Raw genomic sequence first — 18,158 nt, forward strand, 5'->3', positions numbered from 1 at the left:
ATTACAGTTATCGCTCAAACTTGTATAAATACCTTTGTAGCATGACAACAGAGATACACTTGCACACTATTCTCAACCCTACTTTGTCATGTCATTACAGTTTATTCTCTTGAGAAGTTTACTAACTTAGGCATCAGAGCGCCTCCGGCCGAACCCAACGGCGCCTCACAGGGACGCTTTACGGTGTTGCTAAATCTCAACAATATCATGATTTTATTAAGATTATTGTATTTGTATATAAATTTAATTTCGAATTCTATGTTGGTTTAAACTGCTCGAAAATCTCTCAAGTTGGCTAAATATTCCAAAAAGAAAAAACACCATATTCGATTTCCCACATGCACAAGAATCAATTTCTTGGAATTCAATTCATTTACCAAATTATTTTCTATATGTTGGAAAGTTTATAATATAAAGGAATTCAATTGCTAATTGAACTAATGTGCTCTCTAATAAGTGGTAAATCAAATCCAGTACATGATGATGAGACAGACATTATGTTATGTGTTAATCTCATCCCTGATTCTTCAACATTATAAATTATAATAGAGAGATTAGGTTATAACTTGGATATAAACTAATTTTTCTTTTGATTACATCAGATATTGAATTGCATCTGCTGCTGCAACTTTTATATGATATACCTACAGTCTAAGTGTATGAGCATGCTTATCAATCTGTAATCCTAATCACTCATGTCTTCTACTTCCTCAGATTTTTCATTCATCATAAACCTCAAGCTGTCTCCTTCCTCTATTTCCCACTGTTTTTTTAGTTCAAATATTGCTTTCGAAGCCGCAACAGCAATTGCCGGGTTTTTATCTTCTGCCAGTCTCTGTATCATCCAGTACTAGGAGTTATGGAAAGATAAAGGGCTTTTCTTTTACTTCCTCTCTGTTTCAAAAAATTAACGTACCTGCAATGCTCCCATGCCTGCATTTCCAAGTGTCCACATGGATGGCGCTGCTGCTAATGCATTTGCCAATGCTTTTCTGTACCCAACCACACAAGAACACACACAAAATTTTACAACCCAATACATTTTTCCTGCTCATCAGGATTTATTTATAAGAGACTAATAACATTGGGGAAACCATAATTTTAGCCTCTCTAGTTGATCAAACTTTGACTTTTGTTCAAATGTACCTTTTGATTCAAAATGGAACTTCCATGAATGCCAAGTGTGACATTTCTCTCCCTTAGGAGGTATAATTTAACAAAAATCAAAGTATAGAGATGAAAGTCAAAATTGACTAAATACAGGGACCCAAAAATGATAATTTTTCCAATAAGCCTGTGAACAATGTTCAAAGGAATGATGATGCTTGAAGTGGTTTCAGAAAGCATCAAGAATCCGTGTATTCATAATAACAGCAAATTTCTTGGTCATTCGTTTCCAAGGGTACATATGTAAAGAGGAACTCAAGAAACAGATTGCCAACCTATTTATTTAGAAAATGAGGTAAGGAGTGTGATGGGCTTAAGTCATTAAAAATAAAATATATGCTATGTAGCTTACCTTGTATTAACATCCGGGGAACTCGAACACTCTGCCAATAAAGATACACTGCTTTTACCATCCATTGCATCAAGATCTATAAGAGTTGTGATCAACAACTCAAGCTGCTCAAGCAAGATAAAGGCCAGCGACTTAGAAATCATAAAATCCTACAAATAGTTTAGGAACACGGGTTCATGTCAAACCTCCTCTGGATCAGTATAGTCAATTCCATCAGCCTCAGAGAGTGCAGATGCCATGCTCCAGTAGACTTCCTGCACATTATCAAATACAGAAACAGTAATTACAATTCTTGAGAATAGGAAAAAAACATGCAAGTTTGTCCATGAAGATAAGGACCTGAATAGCAGTAATGCGATTAGTAGAAATTTCTCCAGGGAAGAAATCCAAAGTCTTTCCATTTTTCTCAAGCATTATACGCCCCAGCATGTCATTAGTTGAGAGTGATCCTTTATCCCTTTGCAGAGGACTAATATCCAACCATGTAGCAGAAACCACAGGAATGAACAATTTTCAGCAATCAAGGGAGAATTTTAAAGAGTACAAGGAGACATGTCATTGACATAGAACTTACAATTTGTACATCTTGCTCACCATTAAATCATGAATATTCTTGACAAACTGTGTAGCACAAAGTTTGAAAAAAATTTAGAAAAAACTCTTTTTTAAGAGGCGTGGAAAAAGAAAAATGAAAACAAGAATAAAATAGTAAAATAGTAAAAGTTAAAGAGTATAGTTTCAATATTACAACATGCAAGCGAACCAATGTTCAGATTGATGAAGAAATATAATGAAGTGATACCCATACTTATCAATCAGTGCATAAATTGTTCTCCTTGATAATATAGCAATGGACTCACCTCCAAAGCCATTAGGGCATCTTCCATTGCTCGCTGCTTGGCTTGCATGTCAGCACGGCGCAAATCATCCTGCAAAAGATCAGAGAGAGTTTTTTTTTTTTTTTAATGTATCATATATGGTATATGCGTCAAACATAGCATATACCAATTCCTTCACAATGCATAAGACAATAGACATGCATGGATGAGAATATCATAACAGATCGTTTCCCTAGTTCATTTCAATCTGAACATTTATTTACTTATTTTACACCATTGATTCAATCTTTTAAAGCTTCCAGCCTATTCCTCTGCATATTCCACCTCAGCTAATGTTCTTTTCAGGCAAACCACATTCCCTTGAATTACACTGACACGTTACGGTTGCTCGTTTTGCAGTTTTTTCAACTAGATCAATTATTTTTCTGCATGTTATTTCTCTCCCCACCCTTGTGCACTTTAGAAGAAGTAACCAATGTGACATGAAAACGTGCACTCCTGAAGAAGGAAACAATATAACCTGGAACTTAACGTCATGTCCTTTTTGATAAGAAATTGTTCCCAAGTACCATTAGTTAAATTCTTTAAGATCTATCATAAAATAACAAATGAGAAGCGGCATGCAAATTGTCTTTCCACAAAATGAAGCACAAGCTCAAAGTCTATGCTGCAATAGAAAGATGTAAATACATCTTATGGAATCATTTTCAAACGGGTTTAAGGGCCAAAAATACCCCTAGCGTATTTGAGAGAGCGCAATTATACCCTTAAAGTTTTCGAGGTACATTTTCATCCTCGTCATTTCTACGGTTGCTTAAGTTTTCCATTTTTCAACATCTGTAATCATCTGAAAATGTTAAGGATATAATTACGTCTGCCCAAATACGTTAGGGGGGAAATTCACCTTAACCCTTTTTGTAAGTGGATTATTTTATGTCTCCCACTTCAGATGGAATTGCATCTGAAGACAAACAAAGATACATGCTCTTGACACTTCATTGTATGGTCCAAAATATCGGCCATGACTTTTTCAACACAAACTGGACCAGTAATACGCATGGACGCATATGTATAACACATGATGGAAGGTGTATGTCAAAGAATGACAGTGTACTGACTAGCTAAAGAAGCGGGGAATTGAATCAGGTTATTTTTACTGCGTTGCAAGATATCCCACATTGGTTATGTAGTCAATGAGCCATTTATGTCTAACCCTCTCTCCTTCATGATGTCTTTTTGGGCGTTTAATTAGGCCCAAGTTTCTCATAGGGTGAAACGCAACTTTGTCCATGGAGATGAGAAAAAGAACATGAAAAAAGCAAACTGACAACCAACATTTTCAATATGTTAGAAGGAGATAAAATAATCAAGATTGAATATATATTATGACTCATTATTACTTACTATTAGTAGAAGATAACCATAATCTAGAAAACAAGCAGAGAGAGAAACTGATTTTTTTTTTTTCTTTCTTAATTTGCTTTGTATTCATGTATATATCTTTTTCTAATATCAAATTCAATGAAAGAAGAAATGCTGAAAGCCTAGAGTAACAGAATAGAAGCAGGTACCACTAAGGCTCCATCACTCCAATGCTTATCTGCAGCAGTTTTCAATCTAGACTCTGCTCTGACCTTTATGCGCTGCAGGAAGATAAAATAATTGAAAAAAAATACACAAGCAAAAACCATGTATATTTAATTTAGACAAATCCAATTATTTTAGAGACGCATACATTCGCTATGTAATGAAGACGTTCAGCTTTTCTCTTCATGTTGCGGTCAATTTTCTCCGTATCTTCTCGTGCTCGAGCTACCAAAATCAATGATGATAATAAATAAGTCAAGAAAATTGATATATAAATATATATGAACTCAATTTAACAATTATCCAAACAAAGTAAAGATAAAAAAACAACTGCAAATGTTATTGATAATACATAAACCCTTGGAGGTAACAATAGAAGATAGCAATGTTAGACACTGCTCCAAGGAGAGATCTCCCTTCCCTTCGCCCAGACCCAACAAAATAGAAGAAATATCACAAAGCTACCTCACACAAGGACAGTCTTCCCTCTATAACTAACTCTCCTGTATCCAACACTCCCTTTAAGGAATGACAATTTCCCAGCTCACCAATTACCCCAGCTTTCCACGTGTATTCTTCTTTTTCCTAGTATACACATCCACACTATGGGTTCTTGGGCTTATTAGGCCACGACCAGCCTATCTCCACTGTTATTCTCGCCCTCTTCGTAAAAAATCAACACATATATTAGGCCGTTAGGCACCATATAGAAATGGTTGAATTATATTTTTCTTTCGCATTGCACGTGGTTAAGCCTCCCCTTCTATTCTACTAATTCCTAATGGTTGAGTCATGACTGCCAACTTCACAAGAAGTCAATTGTTCTTTCACAAAAATGAACTGCTCTCATCCACTATCTTATACTCTGAAGAGAAAGAAACTTCCACCAGGAACCCAGTCCACATTCTCGATTGCAGAAAATTGATTCGTTTTTTTAGACTTTGCTTTGTCATATAGATTCCAATGGTATACATATATTATATGGCATCTGAAATGAGGATAAGAACTCTTGATTCTGATGAAAGATAAACCAGCTTACCATCAAGTTTAAGAAACCCTGACCCAAGAATAGCAACATCTCTGCGAACGCGAGCATCAAGCCTCATGATTTCACTGAAATAGCACTGAAAAATAATTAGAAAAAAGAAAAAATTCCACAAAGATTCAAGGGAAAGAAGTACAGAAAGTTCCCAGCTTCATGCTTCATGCTTCAGTACTTTAAAACCTTTATCATTACGCTATTAGGACTTAGTGCCCAATAGATCGAAACTCTTCAACTTTGCTGACGCAACACATAGGGTCAAAAGCATATTCAACTCTTATTTTAAATAATCACAAAAGTATTGTTTAACCCTTTAGAAGGTCTTAAATATTAGTTGGCAACCATGTGAACAATAGATTATTGCTATTATTATTATTATGTTGTCATCAATTTATTCATGTCACCAAATTTAAATGATTTTTCAGTATATCTGCAAAATAGTGCTAATGCAGTAACGCTACATTAACCCAAGCGCCAAATTAAATCCACATGGCTTGAAGTGTAAATATAAGGAGGAAATGCATGGAACATTTTTGTACTTTTTCCAAAATTCAAGTACTTGAAGGACATGAAGAATCTAAAATGTGCAAGGTGCCTCTAATTCTAATTGAATTCTTTTAGCCACAACCATAAATCATTTCAATGGGAATTTGGAATATTCAAGTTTTAGATAACCAGTTGTGATCACTAGGGGTAAAAATTCTTGTAAAAGAATTATTAATTCAGGAGGTATTGTGCATATTTCAGACTCCAGACGCAATTTCCAAAAATTATCATGGATATCCAATTGTAAACATTGAAAAGGCTTAATACATCAGCCGCCCCCCTGAACTTGCTTAAATGGTGTGTAATAAGTCCTTCAGTCTGATGTGGCATTGGGCATGCACCACAGAGAACCAGGCATGTAAAAAGACAGAACGAAATGGTTCCTCCTCTTAAATCCCTAAATCTATTATCTTTCTTCTCTGAATTTTCCTTTCTTCTCTTCTACAACTCTGAAATTTGCTTCTCTTGTCTTTTCTTCTCCAGACTTTCTTCTTTTGTCTTGCGATTTACAATTCTTCTTTTCTTTTCTGAATTGGTTTTGCTTGTTATATATTGATTAGGGTTTCTTCTATTCTTCCCCTTCGTTTTTTTTTTCAGCAGCACTGTTTCTCTGTTAATTCTTGCGATTTGTACTTCTTCTCTCATTGTGTCTCTTTTCTTTTATCTGATTTTCTCTGATGAAGTCAAGAGATAATGGTAAAGCCAATTATTTCATCGATTAGGTTCGTTGGATTGCAATCCGTCACAGAGAATGAAATCCGAGATAAACCGATGCTTAAAGAGAGTTGATGAATGGGTTTTGGAATTCAATTCCAAAGTACAGAAGCTAATTGCCAGATTGAACCACAGACTCCCAAATGCCAATTTCTTATTTGCAGACACTTATAGTAAAGAGCTAGAAAAAAACACTAACCTGATCGTGTTTTCTTCCAAAATCACAAACAACTCTACAATTCTGTCTTCGCATATCTCTTCTCTTCGCCTCCTAAACCCGCCGCTCAAAAATCATATTCAGCTATGGGTTTCGAAAATCAGAGTGTTTTTTGAGGGATTAGAGGGGTTGAGAGATATTGTCTGAGGGGTTGAGAAACAAAGTGATTCAGGGATTGAGTTTCTGATTTAGGGATTTCAGCTGTATATGTCGATTGAGGAGAACGGTAATAAATCTTAATTTGTTTTCCTCATTTATGCCTCGTGTGACCATCTATCAGCTGGTTTGACTATTCCACTGCGTGTGCAACACACTCAAAGGGAGCAATCTATTTTTATCATACTGAAGGATTTATTAGACACGGGTTTTAAGCAAGTTCAGGGTCCTACAAGGACACCATGAAAATTCAGGGGGACAATCAAGCTTTTTGGACAATTTAGGGGCGGTATTAAGCCCATTGCAAATCAATGAACTCATGATAAGCTATATCAGTTGTGATAAGCAGAAAGGGGGTGAGTGTATTACCGTGAAAGTAAGATGATGTCGTTACGAGCTCTTTCATTTACATATTTTGCGTCATTGTGCACAAATTTGCAAGCTTCAGCTAGGCCCTGGTTTGGGTGAATGATCGTGCCTGGAACAACTGAACGTCCAGCTTCTTCTTCTCTACCTTGTGAGCTGATACAGAAAGCAATTTTCAGTTATGAGTTCAAAGTCCATCTTAATTACTCAACACAAGCAACCATGGAGATGAATAGCAAACCACTGACAAGTAAGCATTAGACTTCTCCACATAGAAAAGAATGATTATCTGAAAGATTAAGAGTCTAGGAAGTCGAAATACTTAAACCAAAGAAAACAGACCAACAAAATAGCTGAATACCCAAAATTTGTAGCTTGAGAACATTGCCAAACAGAAAAAATGGATAAAAAACATGCTGTAAATTCAGAGGTCTAGATCTGATTGCATGATCAAAAGAATAGGAACTTCTATCTTAAGTTTAGCTAATTCAAATATCCCCATTGTTAAGTTTAAAAGAAACAGAAATGTAACACTTTGAGAAGTAATTGTGGTAACTCAAGCTTTACGATAGAAAAAATTAGTTAAGTTGTTGTACGCCTAACCTTGTTCTACAACATTTGCTCCACCATGGGAATGAATATAAGATCAAAGCTTCAACTACTCTATGCATCAATTAAAGTTATCACATCTAGTTTACTACATATCTAATTTTGAGATTCATAATTATCATCTAGAGCACTTCAAAAGCAGGGAAGAATTAGAGAATCTCAATATAGTAATTTTCAGAAGTGAGGACAATGATGCAACATCTAAACATGTGAAGTTCTCCAACTTTAGCTTATATATCCCATTAGCATGCATGCATCTACATGCTTAGTGCACTCCCCATTCAAGAAGCAATATGAAATTTCAATTTCCTCAGCCGTTAACCTAGTGCTTCCACAGTATAAAATTTCTCTTCACACAACTGGTATATTGTAGACCCGGAGAGCATTTCAAACTAATTGCACCTTTCACCACATGACTTTAGCCTAAGAAGGGAGAGCATAGTATTTCACTGACCAATCCTGATTTAAAGTTTCTAGAAAGTCAGACCACTTTCTTTACATCATAGAATGCCTATCATGTCTCTTTCCCACAAATCACATTAACATATCATTTTGCCAAGAAAGAGTATTACTTCTCTTAAAAAAAAAAAAAAGGGCGGCCCGGTCGCATTACGCGTCCCCGCTGAGCGAGGGTCCGGGGAGGGGTCCCACCACAAGGGTGTATTGGGGGCAAGCCTTCCCTTACCAATTTAATTGGCAATATATATATAAAAAAAAAAACAGTTGACGCTGTTATTTTCAGAAAGAAAAAAAGGGTCCAACCATTAATTGCATGAATTTTGACATGGCTGTAAATTGAAAATGATGAGCTACAATTATTACTGAGATAATGTGACCTGGATGCAGCAGAGCAATCACCATAAGGTCTAACGCGTTCTTCTTCAGTCCCAGGAGTTCTTGTTGAGCGGCAGAGTGTTGAAAATCTTCGAGAAACAGTCAAACCAACTGGTCGTCCATGCACTCCCCACAAGTTTTCAGCGCAAGCCAATTTTGCTGTCATGAGATGTGCAGTGCTCAGTTGCCGAAGCTCAATTCCTTGGTTTAGGGAATGTGACCTGCTTTGCTGCAGTGTGTTGGCAGAAGAAAATATAGCTAGATGGGATCTCTGTGTCAAGAAAGTGCTGCTTGAGACTTTTGTTGTTTTAAGTGCCATGGGAAAAATCAATACGAGAATCAACCGACACCAGCCAACATTTCCCTTGTAAGAACTCAAAGTTTATCTGAGAAAGAGAAAATATATTTTGGGATCAAATACTGTCTGCAATGTAACTGAAAGACTTGAGAATGGAATTCTAGAGTCCACCAAAGGTCATATGATAAGTATGTGAGAATCAAGCACCATGAGAGCCACTTTTGCAAATTGGCTAATATATGTACATAGAGTTGATTCATCTGATCTAAAATAAGCTTTCCTAGGACAATTTACTTTCACAATCACAAATTCATCAAGTGGTTGCAACACTAATGCCAAACGTAATTTGGTGTAAACAGTAAAATGCACAGAAACATATATGAAAAATTAAATAATTTTCACTTGACATCTTCTACATAGGTCGCCCTATAAACTGTGTAGAGGCATGCCTCTGTCTGAAGCAAAGATGAGATTCAACACAGCAACCATGTAATAGCTAAGTGAGCCATCTCCTTCCATCTCTTTGGTATATTATGATTCGTGAGCAGAAAAATTGAAATGGAGTTTTGCACAAAGAAATTGAAAAAAGTAAGAAAACCAATAGGCAGGTCTCTGAATAGAATAGGTTAATTCTCATGTATTGAAAAAATTAAAGGGCATGGGAATATTGATATGGAAGATAAAAGTGAAAGCATAAACACATAATTATGGAATTGAAGAAAGAAGAAAGGAATTGAGAATGAGAAGGAAAGCGTGGCAGTGAAATTGGAAGAGGAGAAGTAAAAACTGACCTGGAGAGAGCGAGCGAGAAGATGAAATGAAGAGTGAGAGAAGGATTATATAGGGAAAGAAAAGGGATGGAGGGCCCCATAAAAATGGAGAAGAAATAGGAGCCACAAGTAGAGGGAGTGGCATGGTGAAGGCCAACAGAAGCAGACAAGAAGGGAATTAATAAATATTGGATTTGGATGTAATGCCTTCCCACTTGTTTCTTGCGGATTACATCTCTCACTTCATTATCATCATCTTCCTCGCACTATACATATATCCTTTTTACATATGTAATGTGATCACTATGTATATATAAAAAATAAAAATAAACGAGGAATCACGAAAACCTATCTATATAGTTCCTCGCACTCACTATGTATATATTTCAAGTTTATTTTGCAATCTTATTTAATATGATATGCCCAAAATATGAATAATCACCATCAAAGTCTATCAAAATGAAATAAAAATAAAATCAATAACCATAAATGCTTCATTATCAAAACAACAATTTAAAAATGAAATAGATGATGTTCAACCCAAATCAAAACAATCTTGAAAATAAATTGATCTTATTTAAACGTTTTTACATGAGGATAAAAAATAGACTGTTTTTATTCTTCAAAAATCGTCCAAAAATCTTAGATGATGATTGGAAAATAAAGAAGATGAGGAAAAGAAAAGAGGAGAAGAGATGGAACAAACTTTATTAATTAAATCGATAAGAAACTGATGTGGATAAACTAACAGGTTAGGTTGTTTGTTAGAGGAGATAAAGACATAAAGTTAAGGATAAAAAAAATGGAGTGTTTGTTGTAGAGATAGGTTAGAGAGATAAGAAAGGGATATTAGTTTTATCCTTCAAATCTTATACTTTATCCTTATCTCAATCCATGTCCCAATTTTTATTTTTATCTCTATCCAGTAGAATACCAAACAACTCAATGCTTAACAAATGAGATAGACAGACTGTCTAACTCTTTAAATAAAACTACACGGTCAGCAATAACATCATGTAAATAAGAAAGTTATTGTTGATTTATGGCTTTAACAACAACAACAACAAAGCCTTAGTCCCGAAATGATTCGGGGTCGGCTAACATGAACCATCATATAAAACCGTGAAAATCAAGTCGTGTCAGCGACACAGATTCGCTCCCTCCACTCCGTCCTATCCACTACCATATTTTCCTCAATTCCCAATAAACTCATATCACTCTCGATCACCCTCCTCCAAGTTTGCTTAGGTCTTCCCCTACCCCTCACCACTACATCCCTTTGCCACTCTTCGGTTCTCCTAACCGGCGCATCAAGCGCTCTACGTCTCACATGGCCAAACCACCTTAGTCGGTTTTCTCTCATTTTATTCTCAATAGATGTGACCCCTACTTTTGTCCTAATTATTTCATTACGCACCCGGTCCTTTCTCGTGTGACCACACATCCATCTCAACATACGCATCTCCGCCACCGACATCTTATGGATGTGGCAGTGTTTCACTGCCCAACACTCCGTACCATATAACAATGCTGGTCTAATTGCCGTCAGGTAGAATTTTCCCTTCAATCTATTAGGCATGCCGGGATCACAAAGGAAACCCGTAGCACTCTTCCACTTCGACCAACCAGCTTTAATCCTATGAGCAACATCTCCATCTACTTCTCCATCCGTTTGGATAATAGATCCTAAATACCGGAAGCAATCCAAGGCCTGAACAACTCTCCCATCCAGGGTGATTGTCCCTGCCTCCCTACTCCTACGGCCGCTAAACTTACACTCCAAATATTCTGTCTTACTTCGACTCAACTTAAAGCCTCTAGATTCTAGAGTTTGCCTCCATAGTTCCAACTTCATCTCCACTCCTTCTTTCGTCTCATCAACCAACACAATATCATCTGCAAACAGCATGCACCATGGTATACCATCTTGAAGTGAACTTGTTAGTTCATCCATAACGATGGCAAAAAGAAATGGGCTTAGTGCGGAACCTTGATGCACTCCAATCGTAATAGGAAACTCTTCAGTCTTCCCAACACTAGTACGTACACTCGTGCATACTCCCTCATACATGTCCTTTATGATGTCAATATATTTCCGCGAAATGCCTTTCCTTATCAAGGCCCACCAAAGTACTTCCCTTGGTACCTTATCATATGCTTTCTCCAAGTCAATGAAAACCATATGCAAGTCTTTCTTCTTATTTCGATAGTGCTCCATTAATTGTCTCGTTAGATGGATGGCTTCCATAGTTGATCTTCCCGGCATAAAGCCAAACTGGTTTTCCGAGATCTTCACCGTCCTCCTTAGCCTTTGTTCAATCACTCGCTCCCAAAGTTTCATAGTGTGACTCATTAATTTGATTCCCTGATAGTTGGCACAATCTTGGACATCGCCTTTGTTCTTATACAAAGGGATTAAGGTACTTTTCCTCCATTCTGATGGCATCTTATTGTTTCTCCAAATTTTGTTGAAGAACGTCGTCAACCATTCGATTCCTCTTTCTCCCAAACATCTCCAAATCTCAATAGGGATGCCATTAGGTCCTACTGCTTTCTTCAACTTCATCTTACTTAATGCCATTTTGACTTCACCCTTTTGAATTCTCCGCAGGCATTCATGATTTATCATATCGTGATGGATACTTATATCTCCAACATCTTGTTTATTGTACCCGAACCTTTTAATCTAGGAAAGGGCTTCTCTAACAGCAGTGGCTTCTGCAATAACAGGGTCATAACAACCTTCTAATGCAGCATGATATGATACCGTCGCAGAAAACCTATGCGAGCAATACTCCTCCTCACTAAATACACCTGCATCCACATTACAAGTGAGAAAGCCATCTTGGTTTGGACCAGGGAGATACAAACAGAGCTTCACATGTACACAGTTGAGGTCGTAGAGCCTAGGCGGACTGCCAGTCCATGAATTCTCGATAGGCAAGCTGAAGAATTTGTGCAGGCAGACAGGCAGGCTCCATCTAGTTACGATGCTTCCATAGCACCGACATTTCTATTATTAGTTTCACATTCATTGAAGACAACGCGTTCCAAAACCATTCCAGGAAATCAGTCATTCATGAGTCACAAAAAGTTAATGCCTAAAGTTATTGAACACTATCACATAGCAGAAAAGCATGGTTTTTATCTTCTCTAGTCTTATCACAGATTGGGCATACATCAGCAAGACTATTGCGTAGTTTTTTAAGATTATTCATAGTAGGAAGAGAACATTCTCGGGATATAATTTTTCACCTTTGGAGCCATTTGAAGGGGTTAAATGCATAATTGGTCACTAAACTAACATGGTTGTCTCAAAATGGTCACTCAACTTCGATTTGTCTTAATAAAATCACTCAACTTTGAGTTTTGTCTCAATTAAGTCACTCCGTCGATTTTAGTGGTGAAAAAACATCGGAATGATGACATGGGTAACACGTCAACACGAGTTAACTCAAATCTCTGACCGAAACAAAATGTGACAGCCACATGTCCGGTATTTTTATGAAAAAAACTAAATTTTAGTTTTTTTCATAAAAATAATCGACACGTGATAGCCAAGTGGCGCATATATAGATGTCATGTGTCATTTCGGTTAGAAATATGAGTTGTCTCATATTGACGTATCACTTATGTTATCATTCCGATGTTTTTTAATCACGGAAATCATCATAGTGACCTAATTGAGACAAAACTCAAAATTGAGTGATTTTATTGAGACAAATTGAAATTGAGTTACCATTTTGAGATAACCATATAAGTTCAGTGACCAATGGTGCATTTAACACCCATTTGAAGTTGCTACAAACTATTCCAGTTCACAAAGGATGATATATGCATAGAATATTCAGAGTGATGAATACTTGATAAACACTTAGGGCTCGTTTGGTTCACGGAATAGACGTCTGGGGGGCTAATTTTAGTCCGATTTTTAATTTTTCAAAGTCCAGTCAACTAGGACTGGACATTTTTTTTTAAAGGTTTGAACTCATGACCTCTCACCTTAAAACAAGACTCTTAACCAACTACTTTAAACTTTTGAGATAATACTACATAGGTTAAATATATACTAATATTTGGGGGAGCTACACGGGACAAAAATAACGGTACTTAAGGGCGGAGCCGATGGCCGGAGGGGCTTCGGCCCCCTCGGGCTCTAGGCTGGATCCGCCTCTGATTCCCACCTTTGGTTCAATATTTTTTTTATGGAATAGCTATTCCATAGAATCCATATTCCTTGTTTTCATGGAATATCTATTCTTTAATTTATCACAGGATCAGTCTATTCCTAATTTTGTTTTTTTTTTGTAATTTACAAAACTACCCTCCATTAAATCCTCAATCTTCTCTCTAGTCTATCTCTCAAATCCTATATATTTTGGTGAATCCATAATTTATATAATAAAAAAAATGAAAAAACGGTTAAAAAATATGAAACACAAAAACGTGAATAATGTAAAAAAGTAACGAACACGAGAATATAAAAAAACGAAAAACATGAAAACGTAAAAAACAAACAAACACATGAATAACGCGAAAAAGTGACAAAACACGAAATATACTAAAAATGTGAAAAAATACGAAAAACACGAAAACATAAAAAATGCTAAAACACAAAAATGTGACAAATACGTGAAAAATGCGATAAACATGAAATACGAAAAACATGAAAAAATGTGAATAACACAAAAAAGTAACATACGAAAAATACAAAAACGCGAAAAAAAATGAAAGCGCGAAAAACCGAAAAACTAAAACGTCAAAATGTGAAAAAACAAAAAAAAGCAAAAAAAAATACAATAACGTGAATAACACGAAAACGTGACAAAACGCGAAAAATACGAAAATGTGAACAAACACCAAAAACAAGAAAACTTAGAAAACATGAAAAAGCGTAAAAAAAATACAAAAACATGAAAATATGAAAAAACATAATAAACACATTTTTCATATTTTCGTGTTTTTAACGTTTTTCACGTTTTTTCACATTTTCGTGTTTTTCTACTTTTTCATGCTTTTCTGTTTTTAATATTTTTTTATTTTCATGATTTTTGAATTTTTTTAGTTTTTGTGTTTGCACGTTTTTTTGCATTTTTTCATGTTTTTCTGTTTTCCATATTTTTTAACATTTTCATGTTTTTAACATTTTCATGTTTTCCACATCTTTTTATGTTTTTTTTTTTTGCATTTTCTTGTTTTTATGAGGTTTTTGTACATGTTTTTTCCTATTTTTGCGTTTTCATAGCTTTCCACGTCTCTATAATCATGTTTTTATTGTTTTTTCGATTTTAAAATTTTTCGTGTTTTTTTCCGTCTTCCATGTTTCGCTTTTTTCTGTTTTTTATATATTTTTTAAAATAATATATATTAAATATTTGAATAATTTAGAGTAATAATTAAAATTTTAAAAGATCAATAAGACATTACATTTGAGGGTAATGTTGTCTTTTGAATAAAAAAACTATCTACTCTATTCTATTTTATTTCCATCAACCAAACATAGGAATAATTATTTCTAGGAATTTTTATTCCATTCTTTGTTATTCTATTCCTTTGGAATAGCAATTCTATTCCGCGAACCAAACGGCACCTTAGAGAATCCAATATTCAAAAGCCGGGAAACCCAATATAAGGAAGAAAAAAAATTACTCACCATATTTATACCGTTCGGGCTTCTGCCTACTCTCATTCCTTAAAATACATTCTTTTGAGCTTTAATAACAAACTCTTTCGAAGGTAGAGTGTAAACCTTTTACACAATAGACTAAACTTGAATAAAGTACCGTCCTTTACTACAATACACAACTATCACACTTGTCCATGCCTATAACCGAAGCAACAACAAAGCATCTAATTTTATAATACACGGGTTCCGACAAGAAATTAATAAGAACTAATCTCTCTCTAGATGTTTACACAAATATGAAAAGGATTTGTGTCTTTGTTTTTTGCTATTGTTTTTCACTTTTGCGGTGTATCTCTTTTTAAGCTTGATGATCAGTTATGGAAATGGAACTTGGACTTTGCTTTTATAGGTGGAGCTAGGGGTGCAAACGAGCCTACCTAGTTCACAAACTATTCGAGTTCGGATTGGTCAAAGTTCGGATTGATTTGGCTCGGCTCGAGTTCGAGATCGGCTCTAGCATTAATGAGCACGAGTCTGAGCTTCCATGGGTTTGGCTCTAAAGCTTGTGAGTTGGCTCTAGAGTTTTTTTAATTATATATATATATATATATATATATATATATATATATTAATTTTTATTTTTTTAATTTAAATACATTTTAATTTTGTAACTTTTTATTACTTGTTTTAATTAGTAACTTTAAACAACACTTAAATGTTCGCCCAACACTCAATCTGAAACTATATAGTTGTAGACTACATGTTAAATTCTATATTTGTTTAGTCTTATTACTTTGTTTAAATTTGTAAATAAACCGTATGGTTTGTTCTATTTTCAAACATAAACTATGTGGTTTAAAAAGTTGGCAAACAGGTACCTAGAGGTTGATTCTGTTAGCAAAAACAATCCAAATGGACTAACAGTATTAAAAAAAAGTTAAAAGTTAAAGGGAAAGGAAAAATAGTTAAATTTTGTTTTTATATTTATTTATTATATAAATTAATTCCTTTATTATCTAACCATTACAAACAATCCCAAAATAATAAAAAATAAAAATCAAATACACTATATTTTTCATCTCTCTTTAATTTTTTCTTTTTCTTTTTCTTTCTCTCTCTTCTCTCTCATCTTTGTTAATTTCTCTCTAAAATCAATTGAATTAACAAAATGATGGTACGATTAATATAAACATCATACAAAATCAATTGATTCAGTTTGGCATTGTTGTGGCTATCTTCTTTCTAATCTTAGTTTGGCATTGTTGGGACAAAATCCAGTAATTACTCATGAAACTGCTAAATTTACAAGATTGTTAATTCCAGCATTATTTGCAAATGCAATCTTTCAACCACTTGCTAGATACTTCCAGATATAGAATTTAACCAAAGCTATGTTAATTAGCTCTCTTGTTTCACTTTCTTTACATACCTCTATGTTGGCTTTTGGTATTCAAATCTGGCCTCGGTAATCTTGGTGGGCCTTTAGCTATCAATATATCCAATTGGTTCAATGTTGTTTTTCTAACATCTAATATGAAATTTTCTTTCGTTTGTGCTAAAACCCGAGTTCCAATTACTTTGGAGTTGTTCCGAGGAGTTGGGGAGTTCTTTCGATTTATCATCCCATCTGCACTTATGATCTGGTAATTCAATTAATATTCACTTGGACTTGTTGTCTTCAACATATTAATTTGTAGCATTCAAACTCATAATTAAAATTCCAATGTCGGAAGCACCTTTAATTGAATTTTGAAACACAAAGAGGAGAGAGAAGAGAGAGAAAGAAGAAGAAAAAAAATAAAATAAAAAGAGACGTAGAAGATGGTGCATTTGATTTTTATTTTTATTTTGGGGTTTTTTTGTGATAATTAGATAATAAATGGGTTAATTTATAAAATAAATACATATAATGGAAAATTTCACTCTTTTCCTTTTGACTTTTTTTTAACACCATTAGTCAATTTGGACTGTGTTTGCTAATGCAATCAACCTCAAGGTACCTGTTTCCCAACTTTTAAACCACATAGTTTATGTTTAAAAATAGCTCAAACCACAAGATTTATTTTTGTATTTTTCCCTTGTTTTTTTAATTTAAATTTGGTATTCCTTTATTAGAATGCTGATTTTTTTATAATAAAATGTTAATCAAGTACAGTTAAGTATGTTCAAAACTGTTTAAAAAAAATTCAAAATGAACTGTTTGGCGAGCTTCGAGCTCGAGCCGAACCTATATCGAGCTTGAGCTGAGTCTGTCCCTATTCGGTCTCGATTCGGCTTGGTTGCACCTTTAGGTGGAGCTTTCAAACTAGTCGTTTGAATCAGAAGGTAGCCATTGCGAAGAAACAACTTATGTTCTTCTCTAGAGCTTTTGACTGTTGTGCCATATTACCATTTAAGGAAATAACAGTTTCTGAATTGAGAGGACTATTGACCATTGAGAATTGCGTCTAATGATCTTCTAAATTCTGAATTCGTAGGCTGCATACTGGTGTTTCCATATTGGTGAATGTAGAGAGAGATAGGTTTTTGACATAGTCTTCTATCTTTTGTATTTTTGCCAGATTGGGAAAGTCTTCTGTTGACTTTCGGTGTGGGCTTCTACTTTTGGGTTCTGGGCTTATTTCGGCTAAGCCTTTATTTTCTCTAAGGCCTTTTTGGCTAACTTATATATGTTGCTTCTAACCACTTTAGACACTTAACTAAAATTGTTAGCACATAAACACAAATAATTAATTCTGAATTTTAATACCTTGAAGGATATAATTCCTTAACTGTAATTTTTGTCATAGTCAAAATTTCATCAAAATTGGGTTTCAATTATATCCCCTATTTTGATCATGACAAAAATATTTAGAGGAAAGCATAGACTTTACGTATTCCCCCAGAATTGATGAACTTACTCAGGTTTTGGATACTGAATTTTGCTAAGAATGAAAGCACTCGAAGGGTTAAATAGTTCAATAGCAAAAAAACACATTTATATATGCTAAATTAGGTATATTTGTGCTTATCATCTGCTCAAAACACCAGTTGAA

The 18,158-nt window shown here is 34.9% G+C and overlaps 1 protein-coding gene across 3 annotated transcripts; it reads right to left on the bottom strand.

Annotated features, from left to right (window-relative positions):
• Window positions 1–429: 429 nt before the first annotated feature.
• Window positions 430–9,541, bottom strand: LOC136202451 (senescence-associated protein AAF, chloroplastic). Of its 3 annotated transcripts, XM_065993082.1 has the most exons (13): window positions 9,519–9,541; window positions 8,432–8,815; window positions 6,990–7,142; window positions 4,985–5,058; window positions 4,094–4,170; window positions 3,930–4,001; window positions 2,380–2,448; window positions 2,094–2,140; window positions 1,859–1,988; window positions 1,705–1,773; window positions 1,520–1,623; window positions 917–992; window positions 430–835 (listed from the first exon to the last, which is right to left on the bottom strand). In XM_065993082.1, the coding sequence occupies exons 2-13, from the start codon at window positions 8,746–8,748 to the stop codon at window positions 686–688; spliced, it is 1,338 nt and encodes a 445-aa protein (XP_065849154.1). In that variant the 5' UTR covers window positions 8,749–8,815; window positions 9,519–9,541; the 3' UTR covers window positions 430–685. The 3 variants fall into 3 exon arrangements, with proteins under 3 accessions (XP_065849154.1, XP_065849172.1, XP_065849163.1); XM_065993100.1 differs by lacking the exon at window positions 9,519–9,541 and having other exon boundaries at window positions 8,454–8,593; XM_065993091.1 differs by lacking the exon at window positions 9,519–9,541 and having other exon boundaries at window positions 8,418–8,557.
• Between the last annotated feature and the right edge of the window lie 8,617 nt (window positions 9,542–18,158).

This window comes from Euphorbia lathyris, chromosome 1 (assembly GCF_963576675.1).
Source record: "Euphorbia lathyris chromosome 1, ddEupLath1.1, whole genome shotgun sequence".
Lineage (NCBI taxonomy): Eukaryota > Viridiplantae > Streptophyta > Magnoliopsida > Malpighiales > Euphorbiaceae > Euphorbia > Euphorbia lathyris.